At 38.8% G+C, this 14,137-nt stretch overlaps 1 protein-coding gene across 2 annotated transcripts in view; it reads left to right on the plus strand.

Moving 5' to 3' along the window:
• Positions 1-14,137, plus strand: part of mdga1 (MAM domain containing glycosylphosphatidylinositol anchor 1) — a 189,014-nt gene that overhangs the window by 160,626 nt on the left and 14,251 nt on the right. For both annotated transcript variants that reach the window (XM_072465520.1, XM_072465521.1), the window contains exons 14-16: positions 2,796-2,948; positions 3,677-3,838; positions 11,336-11,466. In XM_072465520.1, coding sequence (XP_072321621.1) covers positions 2,796-2,948; positions 3,677-3,838; positions 11,336-11,466 — 446 coding nt within the window. The remainder of the gene's footprint in view (positions 1-2,795; positions 2,949-3,676; positions 3,839-11,335; positions 11,467-14,137) is intronic.

The following is a 14,137-nucleotide window of genomic DNA, read 5'->3' on the forward strand; positions in this document are numbered from 1 at the left end:
TGACCAAGGATATTAGGACCTTTAATTTCAACGCTAATTGAGAGCATATCTTTAAAATTGAGCCAACACTACTAAGTGAAGCAGAAAAACTTTGGCGTGACCCAGCTTTGGTTTTGATTAAATCTGGTTGCTATGGAGCAGACGGGAGTGTGAAGAGCAGGGGCAGGATGTTTGAAGAAGCTTGCCCATGACATTTTAAATGTCATGAAAGAGTGGTCATAATTGGACGATAGGAGACTGGTTAAGGACACATGGATGGAAAGAGGCTTTATATGAAGACTGCCTTCACATCACCTCGTGCTCAGGCTCTTCATTATGGACTATAAAAACTCTTCTCTGTCTCCTCCTGTTGTACGTCAGTGCTGTCTATGTCCTTCTGAGCTTACTCTAGCCAACCTCTCACTGTGTCCTTCACTATCTCTCCTTCTTCACTCAATTGCATCTTGTCTATCTTCTTCATTAAGAGACACACAGCATTTTCTGGCATGAAAGACAGTTGGCTCGTCTAGGGTGAGGCAATTAAAACAACAGCAGATTGGAACAGACTGCGAAAACAACCGTGCAAATTGAAAGCAGCGCATGTATTGGAACGGCATGTGAATGGTAATGGATTAGGTCTGCTAAACAAGGAATGCACGCTGCCCTCTTAAGGAGCCGTAACCATATGTATCCGCGACACACTATTGGATATGTGGAAGTCCAGAAACTTCAAGCATCAGGCTGTTCAAGATGGCTCACTTGAGTCAATTCTCATTTTTAGTGTCTGATAATGGCTGGATAAAAGGTGGCAGCTGTGATGAGAGCAGCCACAGTGTGCGCTCCAAACAGCTCACAGCTAGAACTATAGCAGAACAATGAAAAATAACATTACTAATGAGATAATGTTGGTAATTAGATCACATTTGACATGAAACTACAACATACCGGACGGTACTGGTACTTTAAGATTCTTCTTTTTAATGAATTGTCTGTTTATTTCTTATTTGGTTAAATACTTATTATATGTATTTGTTTATTCTTAATGAATAAATACAGAAGTTTACATTACATAGAAGTGTGATGAAGTGTGGCAGAAACCCGAAAAGGGTTCACCTACAAGCTATAAAAGCTCAGATACACTTCCCTTCTGGTCAGATGATTTTTTATTTTTTTTTTAAGATTTTGTTTTATTATTTTTTCCAATACCTTTTGCTGATTAAAACAGACATACATTATATGTACATATTAGTATTCAGATATATTTTTTTATTAATAATCAAGAGTTATGGTTTTTTTACTGTTTTGTATTGAAGTATTCATGAAGTCACCATATTTTTGGGTTTTTGCTTCTCAAGTTTGATAAGAATGAACTTGGCATTTCTTGACAAAGTACTTGCTAAAGGTATAAGGAGATTTACCATGTTTTATCATAAGAACAAAGTACATATTTGATGAATATTGATATCATAAATATTTAATAGCTGTAATTTTAAGAAAAGTGGGGCACTGGGAACTTTGTAGTGAGAAAATGTGGTTAGGCAAACAAAAGCCTTCTGTAAAAGTTAAGATGTTACAATAAGAGAGATATGGGCTAAATTAAGATATTTTGTGACAGGAAAAAAGTCATTTGTATGAAGCCTTTTTAGGAACAATGATTAATTCTCTGATAGATCAAAGGAGAACTCTGCAGGTTTCAGACACTTTTTGGATCATTCTTATGTGTCCGATGAAAGGAGACCTGGCTCACTCAGACGTGGATGTTAAAGAGTCCAACAACTCGACAGAAGCCTGGTGTGTTTTTTGGAGCACCTTTGAGACCGAGGTCCTTTGTCTCAGTCCAGGAGCGCGGGTGTGAGTGTCCCAGCTTTTAAGTTGTCTTTGAAGAACAGGAGCAAGAGAGTGAAGGACAAAGGAACCCACTCACTCTGATGGGGGAGGGGCACCTGGGGTCACCGACCAGGAGGTGTCTTGTGTTCGAAGGTCCAGGACAAGGGAGCGCGTGAGAGGCTTTACAGTGCCTTTTATCTGTGCTCAGGGGTGTGGCTTAATGTGGGAGTGACTTTAAGACTGGCTTTAACTCTCTATCAATTTCATTTTTCTAATTTGGAAAATGTTAACTTAAAGCAGCACAATGACATACCATAACAAAATATTGCAACATTGTTACTGAACACACAACATTAGCAGGACATGAGGAAATGTACCGTACATTCTGGCAAATATAACTCAGTGCAAACACAGTGCTGACGGCATCTGTTTAACAAACATGGTTTAGTTACAGATTTAGATCACACAATGAAGCATGGAGACAGTTTAAATGGGAAATATAGCCATTTAAGAACTTTGTTTTTAGAAAGTTCTCCCTCCAACTAGTCCCAGGGAGGAGAGCAAAATGGATTTGCAATTCACGACAGGGGTCAGGCCCTTGGAGGCATTTGGTGAGATAATTGCTGTTCCATGGTGGATTGGTCACATCCAAACTTCTTTTGCTTTGTTCTGCAGATTTTTTGTGGACGTACAGACAGACGTACAATATTACCTACAACTTTAAAAGTATAATTTTTACTTTTAGTTGTGATGATTTAAATAAATACTATTTCAACATTCTTCTTGTTTAATACAAGATCACCTTGATTTTGTTGAACAAAAATGGAGAAACCTCCTCCTGTTCGACCCTGTCTAATAGCACGCACAGTCATACTTTTCCCAAAAAGTAGTTTACCCCTCACTTCACATTTTCATGTATTAGTCTGTCCATTCAGAGCATTCACTATAAACAGAGTTACTGATTAAATCCTCTGTCCCTCTGGTTGCAGATCACGTTTGTGGTTTCGAGGACGATCGTATATGTGGCTTCTCTCAGGACCGGAGTGATGTATTTGATTGGACGAGACAGAATCACCTGACCCAGAATCCCAAACGTTCAGCCAATACCGGCCCCGAGACTGACCGCAGTGGAACCAAAGAGGGTAAGAACTAGGACTGTACGCAGTATATAGTGACAGGCTTCTGTAGGCCTTTTGATACAGAGATACTAAATCAAGACAATGGATGAATTAACAATGGTAGTTATACATTGCAGAGACTTGTGCATTAAGGCTGAAAAAGTGAGTTGTTCATCACTGAATTGTCTTGATGTTAAGGGCATTGTGATCATGGAAAACCAATGCATTTTGTTATCCATAACAATAATAATAAAGACATTTTATAATCCTGTGTATCAGGTTATGTATTATATTATGAGGTTCTTGGCAATACTCAGCCCTACGAAGAACATCGAGTGGTATATCAAATATTTCTACTAGAATTTTATTTTAGTGGATGCATGCTACTAAAATAGATTATATTATATTTAAAGAAGCTATTATATTTAAAAAGCTTTTAGAGGCCATACTTTATTTTTCAGTGATAAGCACATTATGGTACATTATATTTAAACAAATGTAAATGTACCTACATTTGCCATAATACTAGATTAAATGAATTTGTCTTTCTTTGTTCAATGACTACTTTTGTGCCACAGCCTACAGCATGTATCCAAAGTAATACAAACAAAATCATTTAAATGTCTGAATATTTTTTTTTATGGAAGATCATTATTATCTATATTTCATAATATTATCTTTCTCGCATTCATATTTTTAAACCAGACTACCTCTGACACAGATAACTAAAACCTGTCTTCTTTTGTTTCCAGGCTTCTACATGTACATCGAAGCGTCGCGTCCCAGAGTACAAGGGGACAAAGCCCGTCTTCTGTCACCACTTTTTAATGTAACCTCTGTCAGGGGCCCCAAGGGTTCTGGCCGCGTCCCATACTGCGTGTCCTTCTACTACCACATGAAGGGCAAACACATAGGTAAGTACTAGAAGTCCTCACAAAAATAACAAAAACCTACAAAACTTTGCCCCACTCCCCTCCAGACATGTGTTGAAATTAGACAATGGTGTATCCACTTACTTCTGGCACTGCTGGGGTTTGAGAATCGCAGTAAACTTTAACCTTTTTACTAGAACACGTCCTCCGCACTGCGGTTCTGTAGGCACGGGTGTACGGCGCAAGAGCTAGAAAGGAGAGCGAGGAGAGTGAAGGAGTATTACCAAAGTTGGATTTCTGCTGGTACTTGGTGCGGGGAGGGGGCAGTGGGTGTGATTTATGGCAGTGGCAAGACACAATCAGTCATTGGGGGGAGCTGTTCATCATAATATGCTCTGTCACACCACAAGAATGCATACATCTTGTAGTCCACACACCTGCACACACAGAAGCAGTGGAGTACAGTGGCCTAGCGCTGAGTATGTGGGGCTATAGGGGGTGTGGTCACTTTGGAACCTCCTTGTCTGATATAAGAACGCTCATGGTATTTTTGTTATGATTTAAGGATTGCTTCAAATGATTTAAAGAAAAGTAGGGTTTACAAATTTACCAACAGAATCACAACAGAATAAGAACATATGGAGTGGTAGGTAATCATTTGATCAACTCAAAATAAGTTAGATAAATTACCAGAATATGATAATATATAATGCATTAACTGTCTCATGGTATTTTTAGTGTGTTGTTACTTATGTCCTTTGTCCTATGATTTGTGTTTTTTTTACTCACAACTAAACATATTTCATTAAAGTTTACTGAATTTAATAAATGTGACCTTAAGATAAGATAAGATATGCCTTTATTTGTCCACACATGGGGAAATTTCGGTGCTGCAACACAAGTAGATACAGAAGAAAGGAACAGAAAAAATCAACAAGTTCCCCAATAAATGTCCTCTTGAAATGATTACTTTTGCCATTATAAATTATAAAAGTGTTTATAGAATTGTGATAGTAAAAAAAAATGTGTTAACTATAAAAAGAGCTTTAGTTTAAGGTATTTTCAAAATAATTAGTTCAATCTGTTTCTATAGTTCTGCCCAGCTCCACTCTGTTTTCTCATTCTGCTCCAATCTGCCATCGCCTTAATTGTCTTACCTTGGCAGATCTCACACTTGTGCCAGGGAAACGCAGGGGGACTCTTAATGGCACAAAGAGACGGGATCAGACATTGAGAGGAAGGAGGAAGTTCTGCAGCCCACACTTTAAAAGTAAACATATGAGGTTAATGAAGAGACCAAGGGGAACTGGAGAACTAAAGCAAAAGAATATTCTGAGAATGTGAGCAAACATGAAAGAATAATGGAGTGGAAGATGAGACAGGCGGCAGTGGGACTGTCATTATGTCAACATGGTGAGCCAATATGTATACTATGAACTGAATCACTATTCATTCAGAACTGCATTATATGTGGGAATGTGGAAAATACACACAGCATCAGACAGAAATATTGTATCAAAGGTGGCATAAACCAGTTATTAGGCCCGAGCCGAAGGACGAGAATCGTCCCGACAAGGGACTTATTAAAATTATATGCTGGGCTGGGAAAATGCAAAAATGGAGTAGTAAAAAGCAAGTGAGTGGTATCAAAAATTAGAACTCTAAGAGTTCTAATTTTGAATGAAGATTCTGTGAAAGTAAAAGACCACCTCAAAAATCTATTATGGGGCCAATGGGAAAAAATGATATTATGACCCCGCCCTGAATCATACAGGAAGTCGGCCATATTGGATCAAACGTGGCCCGGACAAAAGTGCATCTCGTCGTACTTTTGGCATCTCCTCCTACAGTTTTCATTGAAAACATTTCATTGGCCACAAGACACAAACCCATGAGCAATACATACATTATGGAAAAATTTAAAATTTAAAAATCTAAATTTCTTAATTTTTTTATTTTTTTTTATGTTATTAGAGCGTTGTTATTAGAGAGTTCCATGCTGAACGCAATGATATGCAAATGTTGTCGCTTGCTAATAAAATGGCTTTCTAGCACCCTCTCCAAATTTTATAGAAGACAATATTTTATTTTAGTTTTTTATCCCACAAACCACACCAGAACATCAACGGAAACTTCAACCCAAAATTTAGGATTGGTGAAAAATTCTTTTTTTTTGGTTTGGATTCCCAGTCAAAAGGCTTGCAAATGTGTCAAAATGAACTACACCCATCTGCAATAAGAGATAATTATTTCGTTTTTTTAATACAATTCCAAATGTGGGCGTGGCGCGCTCGTGAACAAAAAAGTGTTAAAATGTTTCTCTGGCATGAGATGGTCTATTTTCCGGCATTGATATATGTTCTGTGCAAAATAATGAGCTGAACGCAATGATATGCAATATACATAGCCATATTTTACGAAACTTGAATTAATTCAAAATAATTACTTTGACATAGACAAATACAATTTGGCACGGACATTTTTCTAACTCTATCTTGAACTGTGCGGTCGTGAAAATATTGTAATGAAAAAAGTTGGTGCTGTTTGTGAGGAAGGGGTGATGTAGGCAGCAGGATTGGAGGTGTGCTCTTCGCGGTGGCTCGTACCCTGTGGTCGCAAGGGGGGCAAGGGCAGCGTGCAGCTTTATATATTATCCTTATTATTATTGCTTGGATTCTTTAAGAACATATAGTTAAATAGCTTGCATAGTGTATCAATATAAAGTATAATTAATCACAATTATTTTTTTAAAGCTTTTGTATTTCTTTTTTTCTTTCTTTTTTTTTGTATTTGGCATTGGCAGGTATTTTATACCCGCATCTCATGGTTGGACACAGCCACTGAAATAATCATAAACAAGGCTTCTGGATTGGGTTCATTTCCAACAGACAAACTAAAGTTTCACACGGGGGTCTCCAACCTATAGCTCGTGAGCTACCGGTGGCTCGCAGCCCAATTTTGCAAAGAGATTTCTAAAACATTGGCTGTTTCAGCTAAGTTTAAGTTACTGTGCCGTGACCTGCAGCCATCCATGTGTGCAGCAGCATGAGCTCCAAAAAATACAAAAACATACAGTTTTTATGAAGAGTGGGATCTTTTTTATTCACAACCTTCACGACAAGTGCGTGTGTTTGATCTGTGGCTCCAGCTGTATGTGGGTAAGCGATGCAATAGAGTGGTGTATTCTATGATTTTCGTATTGATCTCTGATATTTAGGCCCGAGCGCCACAAGCTGGCGAGAGGCCTATTAATCTCGTAAGGCCGTGCGAAGCACGGCTGCGAAAGTGCGCACGTAGTGCGCACGAAATCGAGCGCGAAGCGCTCGCCCACTTCCAAACACTCACTAACGCACTCCTCCACTCATGCACGCCCCGTGCATACTAATTTGTTGTAGGAAAATGGAACATTACCGTTGTAAACGGGCGAAGCCCGTGCAAAAGTTCGCACTAAACGAGCACTTTACATTGGGATGACGACCGCGAAGCGGTCGTCATCCCCATATAAAGCACTCATTTGCGCTAAGTAGCTCACGAATACGTTCCCCATCTCTTGCATGTTCCGTGCATATAAGCATGTAATGCAAAAATTGAACATTATTACTGTATAGAGGGCCAAAAACACAAAGTGGGCGGAGCCCACTCAAAATTATCGAAAGTACCCGTCAGTGACCAGGGACCCACACCATGAGGTAGGAAAGCGCGAGCGCTTTCCGAAAATGTATAGTTTATGATATTTGAAAAATGGGAAACATTGTTTTCGCATCGGAATATTATTCTTTCTTTCTTTCTTTCTTCTTCTCGGGACCAACCCCCCTATTTTTCACCCAGTGAACATTGACGAAAAGTCACAAAAATTTGCACGCCTCTAAAAATCGTGCCTCTCTACATTCTGGCTATTTCCCTTTTATAAAATAAAAAAAATTGGCGCGTCAGCGCCACCAAATGTACCAAAAATGCATTGAGAGATGGGAAATGACCCAAAAAAAATCTGATCGTAGAATCATGAAATTTGGCGCAGAGGTAGATGGTGACAAGAGAAGTAAAAAATATTATTACGGCAACGCCGTCCGCCCAACCAAATGTCGGCCATATTGCTTCAAAAATGGCTAAACATGACTTCGGAGTTTTTCCAAACGTCGTACTTTTACGAACTCCTCCAAGGGCGTTGAAATTTGGTGAAAATGCTACTGAGGAGTGGGACATGAAAAGTTATCCAAATTACATTGATACCTCTCACGGTCTCTGTGCGGCGAAGCCGCAAACTGTAGCTAGAATTTCAGAAATCTCCCATATTTAAAATTTCTGCCGTTTGCGCAGATAAAGTCCGAATTGCGTCAAATTAGAATCAGTTGTTAAACTCTTTGCCCTAAACCTACTTGAAGTGAAATAAATTCATTTGGCGCCACAGCGCCCCCTACAGATTTTATATGGAGGTTAAATGTTTAGTTATGTTTAGCGTAATAAAAGGACAATTGGGGCGCGTTAGCGCCCCCTCCTCTTGCGGCGTGGCGGCGGTGTGGCGGCGGCGTGGCGAGGGCCGATCATTGCCGCTTGCGGCTATATTTAACTGTTACTATCCTCACGGAACTTTATCGCTTTCTCTCCCTGTAGACCTGCACAAACCTTACTCTCCTCTTTCCCCACAGTCACTACTCAAAGTGCTTCTTTGAGGTGTCATTCAGAAGCAGTTAGGTTTAGAATCAGACTCGGAAAAAACTGACATGCTGGCGGATCCAGAACACAAGGGGTAATGACATAGCCTTGTTCTGCTGGTGTCAAACTACAAAATGTCTCTTATTTGATGTTAATCAGCCTCTTATTCACGGAGAAAGATGCAAAAGAGTGAAGGAAACACACACTGATGCCAACGCAGCCGACACACGGAAGCGAGTACCGCGAAGTCAAACTCGTTTTTACAAAAGACAAACATTATACATTTACATAAAACCTAAGTTTAGAATAAAAACTTCTGCACCCTGAGTGTTACCTGGAGCCTCTCAGTCAACAGGGACGGGGAGAAAGGAGGTGAAGATGTGAAGGGCCAGAGGCTGTGCAGCAAAACTCAGGGCCTGGGGGTAACGGGGTGAGGGAGTTACTTAAAATATCAAAATCACATCATGTAACCACCTGAATGGACAGTGACCTGCTAAAATAGTTTGAAAAAATACAAAAAATCACCAGAAAATACTGTTGCACCTCTGCTTATAAACAAACATAACCTCTAATGTTGAACCATCTCGTTTGAGTGCCTTGAAGGTAGGAAATCACTATATATATATATATATATATATATATATATATATATATATATATATATATATATATATATATATATATATATATATATATATATATATATATATATATATATATATATATATATATATATATCAACTCTGTAATATTAATAATATATTAGTTTGTATTATATAATTAAATAAATGTTCTGACAACAGACATTTCAGTTTGTTCTGGCCAAAACAAGCTATGAAATATTTCAGAACATGAGTAGCCTGTGGTTGTTTTGTTCTAGTGAAAATAGCTCACGGAGGCAAAAGGTTAGAGACCTCTGGTTAAACAGGTTAGTCTACAAGTAAGCAAACAAAAGCGAACAACATTTACACACGTGCTTCTGTGGCACAGGGCAACACAAAACAATGAACAACAACAGCAAAAAATAAACTATGATAATATAAAAGGCATGCAAACTGAGAGCGTACAAGGACAACACCTACATTTACATGATATTATAAATCTATCTGCTACGCTGTTATGAAGCTGTTGATAGTGATATGACTGGAAAAAAACAGCATAAAAAGAGCGCACATGTTATTGTTAATTAACTATGAAGGGACTTGTTGTAAATGATAGATAGCATTGTCACATTATATTTGACGCATATGTCTCATTACAACCTACATAGCATTCAAGGCTAAATCAGGTTAGTTTTAATTTGGTAACAAATTAATCTAAAGATCTGACAAGACAACATTTTCTTGATGTCCTACTGCCACATCCAACATAAAGCACTTGTCTGCCTTTCAGTAATGCATTTCACTTTGCTCAAAGCTATGGCAAGCAGCCATTTGCAAGTCTATGTAGAGTAGAAAACGTGCTTAATTGTACGTAATAGTGTATTCTTGTGTCTTTGTTGGACGATAACACTCTCTGCTCTCCTGACAACTACAGGCCTGATAGAGCTGTACCTTGGCTTTGGCCTCACTGACACTCTCACCAACATAGTGTGTTTTACTTTAGCCCAATCAATAGGCTTCTTATCAGGGCACTCTTCCCTCTCACAGCTGCCAGCAGCTGTGTAGGTGGGTGCGGTGAGAGGCAAAGTGCAAGGAGAGAGCTTGTTTAGCACGAAAGAAGAGGCTCATATATGTACAGCAAGATAGAGGATAAAGTGGTGGTCACAAGTGGGTTATATATAAGTAGTGTCCTTGTGTAGTCATAATCTTTTGACTCTGCTGTTTTGGTCTTGCATCTCAAAGTGTCTGGGTTTTCCAAACTACTGTAAGCTACTGTGAACATCTGCCACAACGGAGATGTTATTGCTTTTCCTGAATGTTCCACGTATGGCATTAAACTGAGATAGATATGTTTAAGGCCAACCATGTAAAACATTCCTGGCAAGGCAATGACATCTCAATTGCAAAAGCTGACATTCCCTCCATCAGAAATGTTGAGTAGCACATCTTTAAACTAGAAATTGTGCACAAATAAATATTAATGATGTATCATGAACTTCAACAGTTTTATTGTAGAAAAAGGTTCAGTTGTAGTCATCTGGACTCAGTTTAGAAAAAGCTAGTTAGACTGAGTCCAGATGACTACAACTGAACCTTTTTCTACAATGGAACAGTCCTGGACGAATGAGGGATTACACCGACATACTTCAACAGTTTTAGTTTTCAATCATCAGAAGTTACTCTAAACAAGGTGTTTAGATGGAGTGCACTCAGGCAGTTCATAAGCACACAGACTGGGCCATGTTATGAACACATTATATTAGTGTGAGTATTTGCTTAGGAGAGCGGCGGTTGGTTAATGTTCCAATTAGGCCCAGGCTGAGGGTCGTTAACAAGACAAATGCGTGTTTTCACCTTAGAGATCTATTTGAGAGCAGATCTCTTCACTACAGGTCCCAGCGCATACTCCTGTCTCTATGGCTATTACTCATTACTGACTTGATTTGAAAATTAAAATATAAAAAATAAGAAAGATTTGAAACTCAACTCATAGTTTTTGTTGACAAGACAATGATGGGCCTCATTAAATGGGAGGATGGTACTAATGTATCTCTGTGCAAGTCAGGTTTTCAGGACACATCACTGTCAATGCACATATGTGAACAAAACTTTAACAGTGTGTGTGTTATTAACTTCAACTCAAAGATCTACTACAGTTGTTTGCTCCTCAAATGGTACATTATTTCTCAGAGCAAATAACTATATATTTCAGTGACTACTTCTCATTCAAGTTAATAATTATACCTTTGTAAAAAGTACACTTATACTGTTATTTTCTACGTAGGAACTCTGAATGTTCTGTTGCGAGTCCGAAGCATCGCGTCGGTGGACACACTGCTATGGTCCAAGTCTGGTCACCAGGGCCCAGACTGGAGGAAGGCCTTCTTTGACATCAGCCCCAGTGGACCTTTTCAGGTAAGACACTTTATAAAGACTGATTTGAGAACTGTTGTTTTCCTTCATACAACAAATAGAGACATTGATTGTGGTTAATGCATATGTAAATCAACACAAAAATATACTAGCATTTCCTCATATGCAGTACTCTTGATACATGAGCAGATTGATTCAGCTCATATTTTGCCAGATGTCACCAACAGTCATGTCCCCACAGAATCTGAGAGATTACATGCAGTAGGAGCGATAGTTTGAAGGATCATATAAACTGTGTGACTGAAAAACATCCTTATTTGCAGCACATCGTAATTCTTGGAAACAAATTAAACATTGCCTTTTATTTATTTTTGCACTTTTGTCACAAGTTTTCCGTCATAGCTCAGATGTCAGATTTGTTGTGTGTGTTTGACTTCCCCGCACAGATTTAGGGATGCTCAGTCTGCAATGTATCAATAGTGCAATTTGGGATTAATCATAAGAGTCTGTTGACATTCTGTATGTCTTTCTAGCTCTCTGACAGTTGTGTTTGTCATTTTGTCATGCTGCTGGGTTATAGCTGAGTGATCTCGAGGATTCAATCTTTATTAGACATTTTAAGTAGAGGAAAGTAGAGGAGGTTTACAATTCATACACAACGTTATTGTTATCTGTCCTTGTTCTGTTTTGTCTTTGGGATAGTGTATATATTTTATCCCCATTTCATCAAAACTGTAAAATGTTTTATTCATCTTCAGGCCCATCCATAGCTTCCAACTTACAAAGTCCCAGCAGACATATCCATCTAAAGTAACAACATAACCAGACATACATACACATACACACACATACACATAAAGCTCTTTTTTAAACCCACACCAGTCTCCTATCCCCTGCAGCAATTAGCTATGACAGGTCAATTAACAGGCTTGTTTATGAGCCGGGGATGCCTGCTAGTTGTGTTGTAATGATTCCAGATACTCCCTGTACCATGTGCATGGGGGAAATTGAATCTATGATGAATGTGGGCTGAAGCCTCCGAGCAGCATTTGCTCTTCATTAACTATGCCTCAGCAAAAGCATGTGTCTTCCACCATTACAGCGGGGACTAGGCTGAGCCAGAGTGAGACTGTGGGTTTGGGGAGTCTTTAGGGATCGTGGACAATAAAGGCCAGCTTAATGTGTTTATTGCCAGGTAGTTTTCCAAAAGTTTTACCCACCTGCGCTCAAAGTTTGGACATACAGAAGTCCCTTGAAGAATGTTGTCTTTCTTAGTTAAACAGTGTAAGTAATGGGCTTTATTACTTTTGTATTTTGTATTTTTGTTAAATAAATCAAACAAGCATTCTCTAGTACACGGAAGTTGTCACTGAGCAAGGGAGTTTAGGTCTCTATTGTCAAGTAAATTGACACTTATTCTGTATTGAAGTATCTGAAGTATCACAATCAGACTTTATATTGGAAACTTTTTACGTCACTTGGTGATATGAGAACATTTTCCACATGACGACAGGTGAACATTAAAATAATATTCATCCCCGAGGTCAAAAGGGGTTTTAAAATGAATAAACCTATGTGAACAAAAGATAGTATTCAATTTAGATGAAGACTTGTTTGCAGAGATAAAACGTAACATAACCTATGCTTGTCAAAAAATTATATAGTATGAATGTATTTACATGTAGATCCATGAATGAACATACTACGCAGAGAGGACCAAAGGAGTCCCGCATCTGGGAGATCGCTGTCCTGCCTACTCTATGTTAAAGACTAATGGCTTCAGACACCATAACCAGCTGGTAATGAATGGGAATTATTGAATCACACAGATGACAGCAATGTAAAGCATGTTCTGCATATTTATTAGTGAGGAGCTGTGAGGGCAGTGAGCCAGGAGCTGGCATGATGAACCACAAAACATAGTGTGCTTGTGCCATTAATAAAGCTCGTAATACATGCAAAATATTCATCCTCTATTCTGATTAGGAGACAGGGAAAAGAATGGATAGAGAGCAAGTACAAGAGGAATTGTCTCCTTGGCAACCTCTTCCAGTCTGATCACTTTGTTTGTCCTCCTCTCAGCCTGGTACAATCATAACACAAAAATGTGAACAACTAAATGATGCCATTATGCAGTCTTTAATGAATTGTCAAGCAGTGTTGGTACATACATATGAATACATTGTTTTAGACATTAGACTAGTCATTACAATTAGCCTACACTGTTGGGCATAAGTGTTATGTTATAGGTCGAACTGGCTCACACCAATGAATGACAGAATTAAAGACCTGACGGGGACTTAAACATGTTGACGAGAAATAATAACAGTGGATGTTTTCCCCCCAAAAGCTTTATTGGACAGGACAGTTGTAGTGCAACATGGAAAGAGGGTACACAGTAGACTAGCTCTGTTACTAACGACTTGTCCATGCTGTTGTATTAGTCGACTTCACAAGTATTTCTATTGCATATTGGTCTTTTTCAATGCCATCTACCAAATAAAGATGGGAATATAGTGACTGAAGGCTTCTAGAGAGAAAATATGTTTTCCTTAATATTGTTGTTGTTTTATTATTCATTCTTTCATCCATTTTCTACCGCTTGTTCCCTCTCGGGGTCGCGGGTGACTGAAGCCTATCCCAGTGACTTTGGGCCTTAGGCGGGGAACACCCTGGACAGTGGCCAACTCATCGCAGGGTCTTTTAAAAGGGC

This window comes from Eucyclogobius newberryi, unplaced genomic scaffold, assembly GCF_026437365.1.
Source record: "Eucyclogobius newberryi isolate DKJ021-1_F unplaced genomic scaffold, fEucNew1.0.hap1 SCAF_5, whole genome shotgun sequence".
Classification (NCBI taxonomy): Eukaryota; Metazoa; Chordata; class Actinopteri; order Gobiiformes; family Gobiidae; genus Eucyclogobius; species Eucyclogobius newberryi.